Below are 19,794 nucleotides of genomic sequence, written 5' to 3'. Positions count from 1 at the left end.
ATTCTTACACTAAATGGCTAACCCACAAATGCAGAGTACATTCTATCACTGGACAAATTCCTTCAAAAATAGAATTCTGAACTATTATATGTATGGGCTATGCCAGGTATGTTAAGTAACACAAAGAATAGGTTCCTATTCTCAAGGACCTTACAATTTAGTAGAAGGAAAAGCAGTGTTTAAGAGCTTCACAAGTATTAATCTTTATAAGGATGATGTTGCTATGACTATCATGCCACGTTACAGGTAAAAAGACTGAACACTGAAAGAATAAGCAATCTGCCGGAAAATCACACAGCTGGTAAGTGGTAAAGCCGGGAATCAAACCCAGACAGCATGGCTCATAAGAACTACACTGTTGCATCATGCAATTCAAGAGAGTATTTGATAAGCACGAGACATATGTGCTGCTATGGGAAATTAGAGAAGAAAGAAAAACTTCCTGCTGAGCCAAATGAAGAAAAGCTTCCAATTCAACTGCCCTATGAAGATCCACGTAGTTTGCATATGAAGGCATTTGAGGCTAATCCTATGGATCTTACTCTGGGTTTACTCTACAAATCTTTCCCTTTTTTCTCTTTCATTTCAGTATACTATCATGCTTAACTCTTAAAAAACACAACCCTGTCCTTCAATCATACAGCTCCACCCCCTTTCATTGTAAGCCTTCTTTAAGGAAGTTTGCACTCATCATTTTCAATTCCCTACCCTCCTATTCAGTCGTCAGCCCTCTGCCTCCTGGAATCTGTATGCATTACTACTGAAATGGCTCTAGCTAACATCACCAATTACCAGCGGACCACAAAATCTAATGGCTGTTTTTCAGAATTTTTTTTTTCTTTTTAAAGTAGAGGAAAAAGAATCAGTATAAAAGGAGAGCTTGAAAGAGGAAGAAAATAGGAATAAACCACAAAGCAAAGCCTCAGTGAGAGGAGAACGAAATCAGTCACAGAGTGGGTACAATATTAGCAATGAAGAGGCAGAGAAATGAGAGAGCATAGGAAGAAAATAATGCTGAAGGAGATTCTGCTAGATGCCCTCAATCATTAAGTAGTAGGTTAAATTATCTACTATGCATTGGGTGTTGGGTTCAAAGTTTAAGGAGAGGAGAAAAAGTGTGAATGTATCAGATAGTCAATGAGAAACAGAGAAAAAAATGTGAGCGCACACAGTTGAGACTAGACAGAATGAACTGGAACAGGGCCAAAGGAATGCAGACTGCAGGCTTTGGTGCCAGACAGATCTGGGGTTAAATCCCAAATCTCTATCTACGAGCCAAATGTTCTTGAGTGAGTCACTAACCCTCTTTGAGCCTCAGTTCCACTATCCATAAAATGGGTAATAATACCTCCCCAGAGATGTTGTGAGGACTGAATGAAAGGAGACAGCTTGTCTAAAGCCGTGAGGGTCTAATTTGAGAACTTTACCCAATAATGTTCAGCAACCTAACCACAGAAAAAAAGGATGACTGAAGCTTTGGAAGGTGGACATGGTGGAAGGTTAAGGGAGAAACAATCTGGGATTGTTTGAGAGGACAATACTGTAACTGCTGACTATGGAGCTCAGGAAAACAAATGTAATGAGGGTCTGCCAACCTAGACGAACAGGGCTAAGGTTGAGACAGGAGGTCAAAATGAGGTCACAAAGCACACTCAGGAGTGATGGCTGTAGATGATATAGAGGTTGTGGTCAGAGACGGGAAACTCTTATTTCAAGATCTTGGAGGCAGCACAGTTCCAAATGAGAATGAGGTCTAAGTATGGCTGTATCAAGGGGTAATCAAAATATAAACATTATTCTGAATCACGAATACAATTTAAGACAGTTTTATGAGAAATCTCTAGCTATACAACTTGGTATTTTTTGAGAAAAAGGCTAAGAATTAAAAAAAATTCAATCTCTAAAGAAGACAAGGCGAAAAATTAGAATATATTAAGTGCCTACTATATGTAGGTGGATTTTTTTAATTGTGGTAAAATATACATAATATAAAATTTACCATTTAAAGCATTTTTAGCTCCAGTTAAGTGGCATTAAGTACTTCACATTGTTGTGTAACTATCACCACCATGCATCTCCAGAACTTTCTCATCTTCCCACACTTTCCGCTGCGTGGCTTTATATATTATTTCATTTAATCCTCACATAACTTACACCTTTATTTTTATAGATGAGGAAACTGAAGCTGTGAGATGTTAACTGATCCTAAAATCATTACAGCTAACAAGCAGTAAATCTAGGATTTGAATTCAGGTCTTCAAAGTTCAAGCTCTTTCCAAAACATGCTGCCTCTAATTAAAGCCAGAAAAAAGACCGAAAAAAGTTGTGAGGAGACCACAACTTTTAGGAACTCAACATACTTTACTATTTCCTTCTCCTTTGTTTCATTTTTCTGACATCAGGTAATGAAAATTGCACCGAACATTGTTCCTAGATGTTCTGAGGGACCTTAATACTCTCCCTGATTCCCAATCTATAAAATGGAGAATGGTACCTGACACTAAAAAAAACTAAATTTGAGTTTAATGAGATATTAGATGAAAGGTTCAATATAAAACTTCAGTTTGTTTTTGCTATGAGCTGTTTTGGGAAGAACGAGGCACCAAGTTATGTCACTCTTTCTTTTCTATCCTTTCTTAGATGAAATTCAAAAGCTTTTTGTTAAAAGTCCCATTCCTCTTCGCTCTAAAAAGTTTATGTTGCCCTGGAGATAATTCTCAATTTACTTGAGATAAGCTCAATTTAAAAATCAAAAATAAGGAGCCATGTTAATTAAAGAATAAATTCAAGGTGGTTCTTCATAAACATTTTCATATTATTTTCACTACAGTATAAATTAGATGATTAATTGTAACTAGAGCAAGGAAGTCTAAAATTAGAAATAACATACCAAAAAACCTTGTGTACTTATTACGTATGCACATATGTATGTATGTGTGTGTGTCTATCGCTTAGAGAATGTATATTATATATAAACCAACAGGCGCAGCAGGCTACAATTCCCCCGTGGTGGGAATTTTTCAAATATAACTTGACACACGTTAAAACCTGTTTCAGAAAGTTCTTATTCTGTATACCAAACAGAGGTGGCGTTCAGGAAGAGGTTATAGAAGTTGCTCTGCCGAGGTTTTTGGCTTCCGCACCTCTGAGATTATACTATGTTTATTGCCAAAGAAGCATGTGTGAAAATCCCCTATTCTGAGCCACATGATGGCGCTTTTAGCTCTGTCAGCATTAACCATTCACCCCAATTAGATCTTTTAAAAATCACAATCTGATTCTCAACATTTGTCCTTCCTTCTCAGTTTTAACTCCTGACTTTTTAGGTTACAATTCAAGAAACTTCCTTCCTTCAAAGACTTGTCAGAGCCTACAGCCAACCAAACAAGATTTATAAATGCAACTATTTCACTACCTAAATCAGCACACTGTCTCAGAGGAACAAAACTGTATGTGGTCTGTTTCCAGCCACCGAGTGGGTAAAAAATTTCTAACTCACAACATAAGCAGCATCACACTGCGTCACGGCTCAGGCAATGTAGGTCAATGTTTGGTCTCCGAGAGGGCATCAGGAGACATTTTGTGAGAAGCACCCCTGCTCTCCATGACATTAAGGGTATACTCACATATTTTCTCACACATCACACTGCGTCACAACCCAGACAATCTAGGTCAATGTTTGGTCTCCGAGAGGGCATCAGGAGACATTTAGTGAGAAGCACCCCTGCTCTCCATGACATTAAGGGTATACTCACATATTTTTTCATACCTTAATAACGAAAATGAGGGACTACAAAACTTCTAAGCCCCCGGCTCGAAGCCTCGATACAAGTATGAAGCTAGAATTCATAAATCTGTCTTTCTTAAATCTATTTTTTAACATTTTCACCAGCATTTATTATAGTGGTCAAAAATTTTGGAAGTCAATGCAATAAAATATCTAATTATCTGAGTGGATTTTGAAATGTATTCTTACTTTTCAATTATGATTATTATTAAATAACTATTTAATAATATTAAAATAAAATTATGTAATTTATTGTGACGACTCACTTTAAGCTAATAATATATCTCTGCATTAAATATTAAATGCTGCCACTTAAAAGAAGCCATTTTTTCCCCTTTAAAAGAAGACAGGTTCTGAATGTTATACTCCAAACCATATGTGAAGACTTTCTTTAGAAAATCATTTTATGTAGAGCTTATATGTGCAATATTAAAGACAGCTTTTTAAAAGAATACTGAATTCTAGAATTTCTGATCATTAGCACACATAAAAATATCAAACATTCTCTGTGAAAACACAGTGACCTCTAGTGGATTCATGAAATAAACTGACATAATCCTTGCCCCTAAGAATTTAGAAATTAAGGTAACATTGATACATCCAGATATAATAAGTACTGATATGGTTATATACTGACAACTATTATAGATGAATTAGGGCTATAGTTACACTATGCATGATGTGACAATTGTGTATTTATAGATTACTCCAGTCAAGAGGAATATAATGAAAGAATTCTAGCCTTGCTCAGAATCTATCACTAGCTTAGGAAATACACTTAATCTTTCTGAGCTTGTTTGATAAAGAGGTTGGATTAAATTATCTCTAAGGACCCTTCCAGTTCTTTAATTATGATCTTCTCTTCTTTAATTCATCTCATACCCCAATGCCACATTAAATTCTGTTCAAAAACATTTCATGGTTCTCCAGTACGTGGGGATATACCAAACTTAGTCTGGCCCCTTTTTATCTTCTCTTTTTCCCAAAACATACCCCTTATTTCAAGTGAACTAACATTCTCACTATCTACTTCCAACACCCCAACCCACTCATATGAGTTTATTTTTTCACCTCTGCTTATTTTCTCATTATGCAATGTTTTATCCTCACTAACTTACATTACAGATCCCCATCAGAATAAGTACAAATTTGTTTCACTCGTGTATTTGTTTCACCGTCCCAGTGAGACTGAAACTCCCAAGTTGGGTTTTATATGTGTGTAGCCTGCTGGGTACTAAGTGCATATTACACACTTTGAATGCAAATTAAATTGATTAGTTTAGATTAAGGAAACCAAGACCATTTTCATCTTTCTTTTTTAGTGAGGTAGGGAAGGGCACATAGATAAGGTAGAATTTCAAGAACCACAAATATAAAGTGACAGGAGTCCACGTTTTAGAAGAAAGTGGGCGTGCTCAGCACAGGATGGTAAGATTTTAGGAAAAGGTTAGAAGGAAGAACTGTTTTAAATCAGCTACAGAAAGTGCCAATAACTATATTTGAAGAAAAGAGAGATGACAGGAAAGGTGGTATAGTAAATGGTTTTGAAGCAGCTGAAGTAGATAAGATGGGCTAAATGAGAGGGCTAAATTTAAGAAGTAGTGAAGATATCTCTGGAAGCAAAGTTAAGGATAACTTAAGGAAACATGGATCTTAACAGTGGGGAATGGAATATGTTACTGTCATAAAGCTGAGGAGGCAATGGGCAGCTCTGGTGAAAGAAATATCAAGAAAAGAGAAAAACAGTGGTAGTCAAAAAGGTGCTCTAAGATTCCCAATGTAGCTTGAACAATGCTACAATATTTTATCCTCCAAACAAGAAAGTCACAGAGGCTGGAGAAGAAATGACGAACAATTTAGTTTTATGTTTAATTCAATTAACAAAGGCCACAGGGTGGTATGTTTTACATATTCTAAACCACACAAAATTGGATCAGCAGGCAAAGGTGTCTGCCAACAAAGGTACTGTCATCAGTACAACTGATGCTGGTTGAACCTACAGTAGTGTCATATTTCCTTGTGCATCAGTTAAGACTTTAGGAATTTCTTTTTTAGGCAAAGATCTTTAGTTAACTTGCATCTCTTTACATTTTTGTCATTAAGTTTATTTAGCATAGATCCTAACTATTTTACCACAATGAACACTGCCTTGTGTTGTTATGATATTCTCTATCAAACATGAATTACTTGGCACATTATCTCATTGACTTAAGCCTTTGGACTTTCTGGACAATATAGTTTAATTACAGAACAATAATTTTTGTTAACTTTCTAAATAATAATATGCCATTTGCCCCTCAATACTAAATTTTCTCTCAAATTCAGCAACTACTAAAATGTTCTAAATGTTTAAACATTTCCAAAGAGACAAACCCCAAAAATGTCCATAAACTTTTTTTGCTAGAAATGACTCTTTAAATTGGCTTTCTTCAAATTTATAAAATATTTTACTGATTTTTAATAAAGATTGAATGAATTAACAACAAACTTTTTTTGTGTGTGTGAAGAAGATTAGCCCTGAGCTAACATCCGTGCCAATTTTCCTCTATTTTGTACGTGGGACATTGCCACAGCATGGCTTGATGAGTGGTGTGTAGGTCTGCTCCAAGGATCCGGGCCGTGAACCCTGGGCTGGTGAGGCACAGCATGCAAGCTTAACTGCTACGCCACTGGGTCAGCCCCAGTAACTTAAACTTTTAAACGTTAGTACACAGTTTCCTAAGAAAAAAGTGAGTTCAGTTGGATCCCAAGATCCAGTATCTTCTGAAAAAATTTAACATTTTTATTCTGGGATTATATTGTGAGAATTAATAGAAATAACTGGCATAGCAGGAAGTAAAGTTCAGGTTTTGTGATTAGAACTAAAACAGCAAACAAATAACATTTGTATGTATTAGTTTTCTGATTTTAAGTGTAAAATCCTTAATAGCTATGCTTAAAATATAACTATTTCTCCACAATTAAAATGTGTGCAATGGTAACATTCAAAGAAAACTAGACCTACTGTCTGCATATCTCAAAAAGCAGAAAGATGGGCTGGCCCAGTGGCATAGCAGTTAAGTTCGCATGCTCTGCTTCAGCAGCCCTGGGTTCACTGGTTCAGATCCCGGCCGCGGATGTCCACACTGCATATCAAACCATGCTGTGGCAGGCACCCCACACATAAAATAGAGGAAGATGTTAGCTCGGGCCAACCTTTCTCAGTAAAAAGAGGAGGTTTGGTGGTGGACAATAGCTCAGGGTTAATCTTCCTCAAAAAAAAAAAAGCAGCAAGAAATTATTAGAACATATGAACAAATGTACGTATAATGATTTAAATTACCTTTCTTCTTCTCGAACCCATACTGGAGTTTTAGGAATTTGTGCTTGAAAAAACTTAGATGCTTTATAACAAAAGTTGCTGCAAAAACACTGAAAAGAACATTTTAAAACAAGTAAATTTTTTTTTGTATTGTGAAACACAACTTACAAACAGAAGAGAATATAAAACATAAATACATAATTCAAAGAAAAAAATGAAAACCCATGAATCTACTACCCAAGGTAAGAAATACCATACAATATCTTTGAAGGCTTCCATGTGCCCCTCCCCGAGGGCATCATTCTTCACATTCCCCAGAGGTAACCACTACCATAAATTTTGTTACTCATTTCCCTGTTTCCTTTGGTTTTGCTACCTATATACATATCCCTATAAAATATATCATTCAGCTTCGCTGACTTTTAAACTTTCTCTAAATAGAATCATATTGTTATGTATTCTTGTCTTCTTTTGATCCACATTATATTTTTGAGATTCATTCATATACTGTAGTTTATTCATTTACACTGTACGTTACATTCCATTGCATAAGTATACTATCCTTTATTTATTAAGGACAACTGAGTTGTTTCTAATTTTTTTTGCTATCACTACAATTTTACCATAAACTTTTTTTTACAATTTTTTAAATTAAAAAAAACTGTGGTAAAATAGCTAAAATTTACCATCTTAACCATTTTTAAGTGTACAGTCCAGTGGCATTAAGTACCTTCTCACTGTTGTGCAACCATCATCATCATCCATCTCCAGAACTCTCTTCATCTTGTAAAACTGAAACTCTACACCCATTAAACAATAACTCCCCATTTCTGCCTTCTCTGACAACCACCATTCTACTTTCTGGCTCTATGAATTTGAGTACTCTAGTTACCTAATGTAAGTGGATTCATATAACATTTGTCCTTTTGTGCTGGCTTATTTCACTAACATAATGTCTTCAAAGTTCATCCATACTGTAGCATGTCTCAGAATTTCTTTCCTTTTTAAGGCTGAATAATATTCCATTATATATATATACCATATCTGTTTATACAACTAGACACATTCATATAAACTTGTGCACACAGACAAGAATTTCCTTAGGATATATATACAGTAGAATAGAAAGGTTTGGTCATAAAGAATGCGCAAATTTGAGTTTAGTAGATAATGCCAAACAGTTTCTCGAAAAGGTTATACCAATTTTTATTTGACCAGCAATATAAAGAGTTACTAATATTGTCAGGTTTTTATAATTTTGCTAATTTGAGGGCTGTGAAAACACAACTCAACATTGTTTTGTTTTGTGAGGAAGACTGGCCCTGAGCTAACATCTGTGCCCTAATCTTCCTCTATTGTATGTGGGATGCACCACAGCGTGGCTTGACGAGTGGTGCTAGGTCCACACCCAAGATCCACACCTATGAAGCTTGGGCCGCCGAAGTGAAGCATGCGGACTTAACCACTACCCCACTGGGCTGGCTCCCCTAATGTGTATTTATTTGCCACTTTCCTGATTACTGATAAGGTTGAGCATCTTTTCATGTATTCATTAGCCATTCAAGTTCCTTCTGTAAAATTTTTCTAGGATGGTTTGTCTTTTTTTTAAACATTATGTATTCTGGTTATGACTCTGCAGTCAGTTACATGTGAGAAATACAACTCTTTCTGATTTGTAGCTTATCTTTTCACTCTTTTTGGGAACTTCTAGTGAGCCAATATATTTAATTTTAATGTAGAAAAATTTATCAATTTTTCCTCTGTGGTCTATAGTTTTATTTTATTTAAGAAGTTCTCTCTGGTCCAAGTTTATAAAGATATCCTCCCATATTGCCTTTGAAAAGGCTTGTCTTTAGGTCCTTAATCTACCTAAAATTGATCTCTGTCTGTGCACTGAGATAGATAGGGGTCAATTTTAACTTCTTCCCTATGGATAACTAATTGTGCCATACCAATTATGGAAAACTCCACCTTTTTTCCACTGATCTACAACACTCTTTTTGTCATATATAAAGTGTCCATATATGTGGTCAGTTTGTTTCCGGCTCTTTATTCTGTTCCATGATTTATTTGCTACATTTGTGCCAGTATGCACTTCTACTTTTTAAACGTTCAAATAATAATTAAAGCTTAAGCAAACAGGTTTTTTTTTAACACCCTAAATGAAGTATTTATAAATGAAAAACTTTTAACATGGGCTATTCTCTAAAAGGCAAGATTTTAAACAGTTATTTTTAGAAATCCATTTAAATAATGTGAAAAATTAATTTGCCACATTGAACACAGCCTTTAAACTTACCTTTCTTTCAGTAATATCATAGACTTTATTGGTTTTGGTAGAAATTTTATATTTCTGTTTTGGTATCTAAAAAAAAGAAAGTACAGCTTACAAAAGAATCCAAGTAACAAACGTGAACTTTATGTTACAAGATCAAGTCATCTATGTATCATATCTTTGGCTAACCCATGTCATTATTTCACGACCTCAGTTTCATTTCTTCTTCTTTCTACAAAGTATTTTGCTAAATATAAAAATTAAAAGCCCGTATTTTAAAAAATTAGTTACTTACGATTCCTAGCTTCTTCTGACATAAGGGATAACCGCAGAGGTTGATGATAGAACGCTCATCCACAACATCACTATAGTGAGCAGGGGTGATGAACTGCCCCTACAATGAAATGAGAGGGATATTTCCACCCGGATTACTGGAAAAGTTCGTTTATCAGCTCTCTAAGCCTCATCCATCTCATCTGACAATAAGATAACAACAGCACCTATCTCATAGGTTTGATGTTAGAATCAAAGGAGAAAATAAAGGAAAAGCACTTAGAAAAGTGCTCGACACATGGTAAGTACTCAAAAAGTGTTAGTTATTATTTAAAAAGAAACAAAAAGTTTCTGCTACTGTAGACTATGCATCTTTGTAGATTATACAGTTCATGAAATAATTCTGAGGCAGGAGAAAGAAGTGGTGCTATAGTGACTGCTGTACCAAAGCAAAATATTGATAGTATATTTTATTTTTAAAAAGCATTATTCAAAAAATAAACCACATAAAATAATAAGATATAACTTTACCTATTTTTAAAGCACAATCTTAAAAAACAAAGTATATTAAAGGTGTCATTGTGACTCTTGAACAAACTTTTGTGCAAAATCTTCCAGCTTCTGAAAAAACTGTACAGGAGAATGGCGGGGTAATAGTAAGAAGCTAACACCAAATATTTTCCTTCGACATCTTCACGTTCAAATAATCTCAATTCTTGAGATTATTTCTGAAGAAGTTTTTCTGTCTTCACAGGGACTGAAATAGTTTTTATTGAGAGTTATACAGGCTATTTGTTTCAAATGAAGCATTTCTGGTTTGTCTGTTTTCTTTAGAGTCACCATGTATGCAGATTCTGATGCAGTTACCAATTTCAACTAAATATTGCCATATTTATATTCCTCTTGTTTAGAGACATCTGAGTTACACTAAGAATTATTTTTGCAATAGAAGCTCTGAGTTTTAATTTTCTATTTCTTTTTTCTCTTAAAGATTATGAGGATATAATAGAAAATATAGAATAGAAATTACAGAAATTTCCATTCAAAATTTTAATGCAATAAAGCCATTAAAGAAAACAAAAAAAATTTTAATGCAGATTATAATCTTCCAGTTATGTGTTAAATCTTAAGTGATCTATATTTCAGGTTTTTAAAATATAAAAATTAAAGGAATTACATTAACAAAAATAATAATCGGTTACTAAAATAAGACAACATATGGAATATGGAAACTGACATTGGGATCACTAGTGCAAAGTGATGAAAATCAAGTGAGATAAGCAGACTGGTTATTAAAAAACTGCTACTAAGGGGTAAAATATGCATGCTATTTTTCATTAGTGCATTTTAAAGTCATTATCCAACAAGAAATGCATAACAGTTGATTATTCTAAAATGCACAAATTATATAGCTTGATACCTGCATCTGGTGACTGAGAACAGATTTAAAAATTTCAACAATGCAAGGAAGTTTCACGTTGCATAGATTTAACGATCTTGTACTACAAAAGCAATAATCTGTCAACACATACACACTCCTTTAGAAATTCTTCTGTAATATTCTCTTCTAAAAGCTGTTCAACAACACGTAGAGCTTTTCTCTCAAACTCAATCTTCTTTCTCACTGCTGCTTCTAGTTCAGCTTTCCTAAAATTAAAAAAATACATATTCAAAATTTATAAGTATCCTACCTGTAAGTTTTATCATAGCCAATTTTGTTTTAAAATACATTAACAACTTACTATTTTGCTATTTAAATTAAATTTACATATTTTTAATGCTGTTACCCTTGACCCAATACTTTTCAAAAAGAAAACAAGCTACCTGTTGCACCGTACACATAAAATCTGCCATAATAACAGGATTATTTGATTTCCAGAGCTCAAAGAACAAGGAAGAACTTAGAAACTCCTATAGAAAATGACAGGAAATCTTTTTGCCAGTTAAAGAATTTATACTCTATCATTCCTGTGTGTACCTAAAAAGGGAGGTTTTTCCAATGAAGTCCTTAGAAATCAGAAGAGATTAGAGAAGAAAAAAGATGACTTTGGCTGTTCTTACAAATAAAAGTTTGTATCAACCTCAAAAATGAACTGATCGCCCAGTTTGACAGGACAGAGTCATATCTGCAAAGAAGTGTTTACTTACTTTGTTGTAAAGTCTGATTAAATAAATTACTGATGTCATAATTGGTATGACTATGTGGTTTAGGAAAAGAACAATCTTCCTAGGAGGGCTAGTTCTTGTCCTGGCACCAGTGGGACTCTGTCAGCCTTTGCTGGCTCCAAACACATGGAAAATAAAGGCAGAGGCTATCTGATCAAACAATGGCCCTGGCACAGTGGTTCTCAATTCTAGCTGCTCATTAGGATTATCTGATGAGACCTTTAAAAAAGATGCCCAGGACCCACTGCAGGCTAATTAAATCAGAATCTCTGAGGATGGGGCCTGGTTATTGGTGTTTTCTTAAAAGTGCTACAGATAATCTTAGTGTGCAACCGGGTTGAGAATCACTGCCATAGGACCAAAGATGCCAAGTATCTTGGTGACTTATTTGCTCCTTTCCTGCACTGGTTTCTATTTGCTTACGAGAAAAACCTTTGCTGGCCTCCAGGACCTTGACTTGGCTCTCATATCTGGACCTAGAATGTACTCACTGTTTTTCCCTACTTTCATTAACTCCCAATTCCTAATTCCTTGCCTGGAGTAATGTTTTTTTTTTTTTTTAAAGATTTTATTTTTTCCTTTTTCTCCCCAAAGCCCCCCGGTACATAGTTGTGTATTCTTCGTTGTGGGTCCTTCTAGTTGTGGCATGCGGGACGCTGCCCCAGCGTGGCTTGATGAGCAGCGCCATGTCCGCGCCCAGGATTCGAACCAACGAAACACTGGGCCGCCTGCAGCGGAGCGCGCAAACTTAACCACTCGGCCACGGGGCCAGCCCCCTGGAGTAATATGTTTTATAAAAATAATTTGGAGGACTGACACAGGATTGCTAACCAGGGACGTTAAAACTAGACGAAATTTGCAACTAACACCTATTCCCTCACCATTTCATAAAAGTCATTCTTACATCAAGGAAGTATAAAAGACATGAACACAGATTAAAAGGCAGTTCTTTATACTGAATACATCTAGCTTTATGAAAAACATTATTTTTCTCATTTTGCTGTGATCACTACTATGACATGTACTTGTACCATCATGTGCTATGTACTCATCATGTACTATGATCAGTACACAATCTCTGTTAGGAATTGCTGACCTAAGCTGTTAACTACCTCAACCTCCAGTAACAGCCACTCCTCCTAACGGATGGATACCTACAGCTGCTTCTCACGGATAGCCCTGTCTCACTGCTGTCCTCTGTCCCAAATGACGACAGGGAGTATGGTGCACAGCAGTGGTTCTCAAACTCCTTTGTCTCAGCACTGCTTTATACTCTTAAAATTACAGTTTTTGCTTACGTAGATTATATCTGTTGATATTTACCATATTAAGATTAAAAGTGAGAAAATTTTAAAGCACTTATTAATTCATTTAATAATAATATACCCATTACATGTTAATATATCTTTTAAATAAAAAACTTAGTGTGAAGAGTGAAACTGTTTGATATTTTTGCAAAGTTCTTTCATTTCTGGCTTAACAGTATTCACCTGGATGGAATGGAGAAGTTGTTTTCGATGGGACTAAATTCATAAAGAATCACTCCCCTCAACAACTATTTGGTTACCCCCATGGATTTTAATTGTTTCATCATCCTGGATGATCTGCTCAAAATACATTTCAGCTTATCTATGTTCCTCAAATTGTAGTGCTCAGAATAAAACATGATCTCCTCAGGTTTGTGGTCAGATCAGTGTTGAGGTGAGTTGCAAATTACTGTCAATATCAATATTAACTAAACTTTACTCTTGCAATATTTCCTAAAACCAAGTCAGGATAACCATGCTGCTCCACAGGGAAGGCCTCGCCAAAACATATCTCAAATGCACCCAATTTCTCCATTCCCAGATGATCACCAACCCTAACATCTTAAAACTTTTTAGACTTAAATTCTAACACTTTATTACTTAAAGTTCTCCCATTTGCACTTGGAATATTGAAATTTCTCACCATGGCGCAGCAGGTACTTTAAGAATGGAATCCTGCCTCTCTAACTCTTTCCTACGCTTCTTTCTTCCCTTGCTCAGAACACTGCACACCACCCTGGGCATCTCTCCTTTCTTTAAATGTCCAAGCTTTTTCTTGTCATACATACTGCCACCTCTGGCTGGAGATGCGCTCTCACTACTCCTTGTGCGGTTAATGCCTACTTGGCCTTCAAGTCTCAGCTTAATTATTACTTTCTCAGAGAAGTCTCTCCCTGAAAACCTGCCATCCTCCCTGCCAACCTCCAACTAAACTGGACTCTTGTTATTAGTTCCTCCTCATAACATCATAGTCTTTTCCTTTATGGCACTTATCACAATTTGTAATTCTGTACTTATTTGTGATAATTTAATAGGTATTTCTCTGTTCCACTAGACAGGACTGTGTTTATTCTGTTCAAAATCATATCCTCAGGGCCTAACACAGGTCTAGCATATCCTACACTGGGTAAATAACTTTTGAAAGAGCGAGTAAATTAAGGCCAAAGCCAATACTTCATAAAATGATAAATCATAGATATACATTTTTAAATCATCCTCCTAGACTACTCCTATTCTGGAAACTTTTTGTGACAGGATATAAATCTTGCCTTTTCTAGGAGAAGCCAAGAGATAGTACAGGACAACTTTTTGCTGAAAATATGGACATGATGTAAACAAAGAACAGAAAAGGCTTCTTGGAGTCCCTGTCATACAAAGCAAAAAAAGGAGAGAGTATCTGAAGAGGTGGAAGAGGAGAACCTGGTTAATTCAGGACTGCTTATTACCTTTCTAAGATACTCATACCTTCACCAACAATCTAAAAGGGTCTGATTTGGTTTTCTTAAAGCAAGGAGTAGGGGGACGTAACAGTCTATGTGAGAATCTACAGTGCTTCCCAGATCTTTCCCTTCTCTCTCAGAATAATTTTCTCTAAGGTAGCACCTATTATTGTTTTCAAAAATGGTTCAATTTATGTCAGATAAACAGATAAGAGAATGCAGCTGTCCAAGTAGTTCTCATACCTTTTGGAAGCATCTTCTTGTTTCAAAGCACTTGTCTGTTTACTACCTACAATGAAAAAAAACAGTAGGTCAAGTTTACACACACACACTAGGTTACAGGACAGATTCGTGCCCACATAAACCGTAGACATCTCTTCTTCTTTCCCACACATTTCCTTTCCAATCCTGTTTGTAAATCAAATGAAATGGGAAGGGAATCCAATTTGTTCTTGTAAATTAATTAATTATTCCCGAATTTTTTTGGTTAAAACGCACCTCTTTCGGGATTAAATTTTGTCTTGAATCAGAGCTGCATAGTTAAGCACTCCCCAAAAAATCTGAGATGTGGGTACTTTTACGGGCAACCTCTCTCCGTCCCCCAAAGGTTCGCTCCCGGGGAGAGCGGGAAGTCTGAGCCCTCAGAGAACGGGGGCACCCAAGCCACAGGACCTCTGGAAGGAGGACCAGCGCTGGGTCCAAGGCCAGCTGCACACTGCCCGCCGACGCTGCCCTGCTCACTTGCCCACTCTGGCGACTCCCGGCTCCCAGGACGTCTGCTGCCCCTCCCTCCGAGACTGGAGCACAGCCCATGACGGGGGAATCGTGGAAGGCTGGCGTAAAGAGACGGGGGGCGGCGGGCCGTCTTCCCCAGAACGCGCGAGCACGGCGGGACGAAGCTCTTGGCCTTCTCCGCCCCGAAGACCACCTCCCCCGGGGCAGCCTTGCGGGAGCGCCCCGCGCGCCTCGGTCTGGAACCCTGTCGGGGCTCAGTTCTCAGGGGCCGAGCGTGCGAAGCGACCTTGCTTCCTACCTGCGGCGCTTCGGGTGGCGCCGGGGGCCCGGGCCTTGGGGCGAGCGGCGCGCAGCCCGACCGGCTCCGCCATGGCAGCCTCCTCACCGGCTCGGCACCGGCCTCGGCCTCTGCTCCCGAGGCTCCGCCTCCCTGCGTAGCGCGGGGCGGGGCCGGCCGCGGGGGGCGGGCCCGGAGAACGGCCTGCGCGGCCCGAGGAGGCGGAGCGGCCTGCAGAGACGGGTGAGGGGTCCAGCCGGTAAGTGGGCGCCCCGGGAGGTCCGGGTGTCGGGGCTCGCCGTGGGCTGGGCGCTGTGGGCCGTGAGCCGCGGAGGACTCGGCGCCGCGGGCCGACGAGGCCTCACGAGGCGGTGGGGCCCGAACGTCAAGGCGAGCAGGAATCGGGAGAAATGGCCTCCTTGGATGCCGCCCGCACGCGCGCCGCGCTTTCATCCGCCCTGGAGCGCGCTGCCGGGAGGACCCGGCCCAGCCGCGCCTCCGCTGCGGGCCTGGGGCTCGGCCTTCCCGCGGAGAAACGGCGGCCGGTGGGAAGGGAACGCTAGTCCCCTGAGGCCGCCGGCCGCCTCGAATCCGTGCGATACAGCCAGTTCCCTGTCTGGATTGAATACCTGGGGGAGCGCATCTCTTACAGGGAAATGCCTCGGTCACACTTGGGGTGAAGGGCATTTGGACTTTCACCCTGTCTGGGTGAGTTGTGTTGCTCTGGTGGGACATTAAAAAATAAAAAATTCCCTAATGATTAGAACGGATTTCAAGCCCACCTTTTGGAAAAGAAATACTTTGCCTTTTTAAAGTCATTTATATAGTCCATATTTGTGCTGCTTCCTGGGGGTGCTCTAGAGGATTTTTTTTTTAAGTGTATCTTTCAAAACTGCTCCTGGAAGAAAAAGATGCAACAGGAGTTTTTTTTTTTTTAATACATTTTTATTTTCTTAGGCTAACATACTAACTTTCAGTAAAAACATTTCAGCTTTAAAAGTTTATGTTTTCTTTATTGTATTTACTACTAATTCATCAGAATGAAACATTATTAGTACTTCAATGTAGTATCACTGATACTTAACGGTGTGTTTTGTATTAGTACATTTCAGCGTCAAAACTAGGAAAAATAGGAATGGCTGTGGAGGAACTTCAATCTATAATAAAGAGATGTGTAAGTAATTCTTTTTTTTTCTTTTTGTAAAATTAAATACCTTTCAAAATATGGGAAGGGCACAGATTATTTTTAATTACATTTAACGATCACTCAAATTGTTAATCATCTTTAATCCTTGCTTTTTTTAACCTATGAAAAAATAGGATGAGGACAAGAAGGTAGATTGGATTGTTTCTCCAAGTGACATACTTGTCTAAATAACCTTTTACATTTTTAATGCTGATCCTTACCATAGATTTCTTTAGCAGGGTGAATTTCAAGATCATTCATTAAAGTATTTATTAGACTAATTCTAATTTTCATACATATGCTTATGTGCAACTTATCTAGAATTTAGACAGATTTCCTTTTTTCAGAGAAATCAAGTAGTTATTGAGTTTTTATTTGCCTCAACGTGTTTGATTTTTGTTTATTTTGTTCTTGCTAGCAAATCCTAGATGAGCAAGACTTTAAAGAAGAAGATTTTGGCCTATTTCAGGTAGCAGGCCAAAGATGCATAGATGAAGGGCACGTAGAGCAGCTATTAGAAATTATTCAAAATGAAAAGAATAAGGTAAGTACAATGTTTGTGTGTACTAGGAAGGGAATAGCCACATGATGCTATTATTCATCCATTCATTTGTGTTCTCAGAGGATAACTTGTGAGAGTGCCTTACTTTTAGCTAACGATGGTAGAACTAATGGTAGGTAATATTTATTATTCACTATGTCCCAGTTACTAAGTGCTTTACATCTTTAACTCATTTGGCCTTTCCAGAATTCCATAAGATAGGTAATACTATCAAATTCATTTTGTAGATAAGGAAATAGTCACTGAAAGATAAATAACTTTCCCAAAAGTGACTCAGCTTTTATGTGACATCCAGGATTCAGACCTGTACAGGCTGGTTTCAGAGCTCTCAACCACTCTGCTCTGCCTCGCATCTGTGTAGCACTTGAAAGGAAGTTTTAGAGTGGAATCGAGGAGGTTGACTGACTGTGGGATGAGAGAGAGGGAGGCATCAAAGATGACTGGGTTTCTAGCCTCTGAGAGGATAATATATGTCCCAAACAGAAAAAGGCAACCTAAGAAGAGGAGAAAGTTCCTCAAGGAGGACAAATAAGTTTATTTTGGAGATTTTAAGTTTAAATGCAGCAGGCAGTTGATAAGTAATGGTTGAAGCCCAGTAGAGAAATAGGAGGTTAAGATGTAGATTTGTGCATGATTAGAGATTAGATGATTGTAATAGATTTAAGCATAGTGGAGCTTAGCCTTAATAGCTTGAGAATCACCTTTGTAATGTGTGGTCTGCTAAATTCAAAGGTTCAGCTATTGATAAGACAGTGTTTAAAACTGACTACAACCTAATTTTCTTGTCAGGTAACACAATCAAGAGTGATCAAGATGTACTGTTAATCTGCTTTGTGTTAAATGTTTTTTTTTTAAGAGCCATATGAATAGTAGTTTCTCTTAAGATACTACAGTGCAAGGGTTCTCAAGATGGCACTACTGATATTTTGTAGCAGTACTCCCACTCCTCCACCAGTAATGACCATCAAAAATGTCTCCAGACATTGCCAAATGTCCCCTAGTAGGAAGGGCACAAAATTGCCCCCACTGAAAACCGCTGGTATAGTGGGAAAAACACAGGCCTTGAAGCTGGACAGACTTATATGCAAATCCTGGCTCTGCCACCTTTTAGTTCTTGGACACTGGGCATCTCAGTAATCTCTAAACTTTGGTATTCTCGTCTATCAATTGAGGATAACAATCTTACCCTGTAGGGTTGTTAGTATTAAATTAAAATAAGGTGTAGCTTACGGATAGTCAGTAAGTGTTTACTCCCCTTCCTCATGACCATTTACTATTTACATAGTGAGTGGATACTTTGCAGCTGGGATTATATTTGTAAAATATTTTATCAAAATTCTTTTTTTTCACCTCAGGTATACAAATCTTATTCAAATCTAGAATTTCTCTTATAGTTAATTGTTCTCAGAGAATCATTTATTAGGGTAGAAGTCAACCTATGGAAAGGGAAAGAAGTGCTTAGTTGGAAAAGTAGAGTCTCACAGTAAGTTTTGAAAAGCAAATAGAGGCTTATGTAATAAGTAGTGGTGGAAGAAATCTTTAGTAATTTGGGGAAAAATTAACCACATAACATAAATTCCTGATTAGTAAAGACCTAGATATTAAAAGTCAAGCAACACAAAAAATAGAGGAAAACAGAAGAGAGTGTCAGATCTTTGGAGGGAGGATAATTTGTTACACTTAGAAGTAGTAGACATCATTCAACCTGTATTTATGGGTCATCTATTTTGTAACAGCCCCTACTGTAGATGCTGGGAATAGATCTGGTAGTGAACAAAACTCACTGCCCATATGGATTGTAAATTCTAATGAAGACAGATATACACATGATAAATAAATTATGTAGTATGTTAGAAAGTGCTAAATACTACACAGAGGAATAAAGCATGGGGGATGAACTGCGCTGGGTAAAACTGTACAGAGATTTGAAGGAAGCAGGACTGTCAACTATGGGGCTATCTGGGAAAAGAGCGTGCCAGGCAGAAGAAATAACTAGTATGGAAAAAATGTTCAGAGAGATCAACTGAACTATCTATTCCTTTAGGTAAAAAGCATGATTGTTTTGCTATTTGTTTAAAAAAAAGGAAAATCAAATTTAAGTCTTTATTTTATGCCATACTTCCAATATAAATCTTATTGAATAAAAAAAAATAGGTGAAATATGTATTTAAAAAAAAACTTGAATGTTTATAAATCTCTAAAGGGGGAAATCCATTTTAAACCTAAAAGCAGTAGAAAGGGGACCAAAGAGAAATATCAGGGGCCTGACCCCATGGCCAAGTGGTTAAAGTTCTGCCTGCTCTGCTTTAGCAGCCCGGGTTCACGGGTTCAGATCCCAGGTGCAGACCTACACCACTTATCAAGCCATGCTGTGGCGGTGACCCACATACAAAATAGAGGAAGATTGGCACAGATGTTAGCTCAGGGCTAATCTTCCTCAGTAAAAAAAATCAGTATATTTTGCTATATAAAAAGTGACAACCAAA

General features: G+C 37.5%; 2 protein-coding genes across 8 annotated transcripts in view; one reads left to right on the top strand and one right to left on the bottom strand.

Annotated features, from left to right (window-relative positions):
* Positions 1-15,692, bottom strand: part of RPAP2 (RNA polymerase II associated protein 2) — a 72,124-nt gene extending 56,432 nt beyond the window's left edge. For 4 of the 5 annotated variants that reach the window (XR_006886056.1, XM_046645748.1, XM_046645750.1 and 1 more), the window contains exons 1-6: positions 15,582-15,692; positions 14,792-14,837; positions 11,169-11,283; positions 9,659-9,757; positions 9,388-9,453; positions 7,110-7,198 (exon numbers count right to left, since the gene is read on the bottom strand). Coding sequence is in view for 4 of the 5 variants with exons in the window: in XM_046645748.1 (XP_046501704.1) it covers positions 7,110-7,198; positions 9,388-9,453; positions 9,659-9,757; positions 11,169-11,283; positions 14,792-14,837; positions 15,582-15,654 (488 nt within the window). In the remaining variant the exon portion in view is untranslated. The other variant, XM_046645751.1, reaches the window with a different exon arrangement.
* Positions 15,693-15,767: 75 nt separating this feature from the next.
* Positions 15,768-19,794, top strand: part of GLMN (glomulin, FKBP associated protein) — a 38,900-nt gene continuing 34,873 nt past the window's right edge. For 2 of the 3 annotated variants that reach the window (XM_046645468.1, XM_046645467.1), the window contains exons 1-3: positions 15,832-16,268; positions 16,663-16,734; positions 17,165-17,290. In XM_046645468.1, coding sequence (XP_046501424.1) covers positions 15,984-16,268; positions 16,663-16,734; positions 17,165-17,290 — 483 coding nt within the window. In that variant the 5' untranslated portion in view covers positions 15,832-15,983. The other variant, XM_046645469.1, reaches the window with a different exon arrangement.

Source organism: Equus quagga, chromosome 18 (assembly GCF_021613505.1).
Source record: "Equus quagga isolate Etosha38 chromosome 18, UCLA_HA_Equagga_1.0, whole genome shotgun sequence".
In the NCBI taxonomy this organism is placed as follows: Eukaryota; Metazoa; Chordata; class Mammalia; order Perissodactyla; family Equidae; genus Equus; species Equus quagga.
This window is presented reverse-complemented; position numbering and strand designations above follow the sequence as displayed.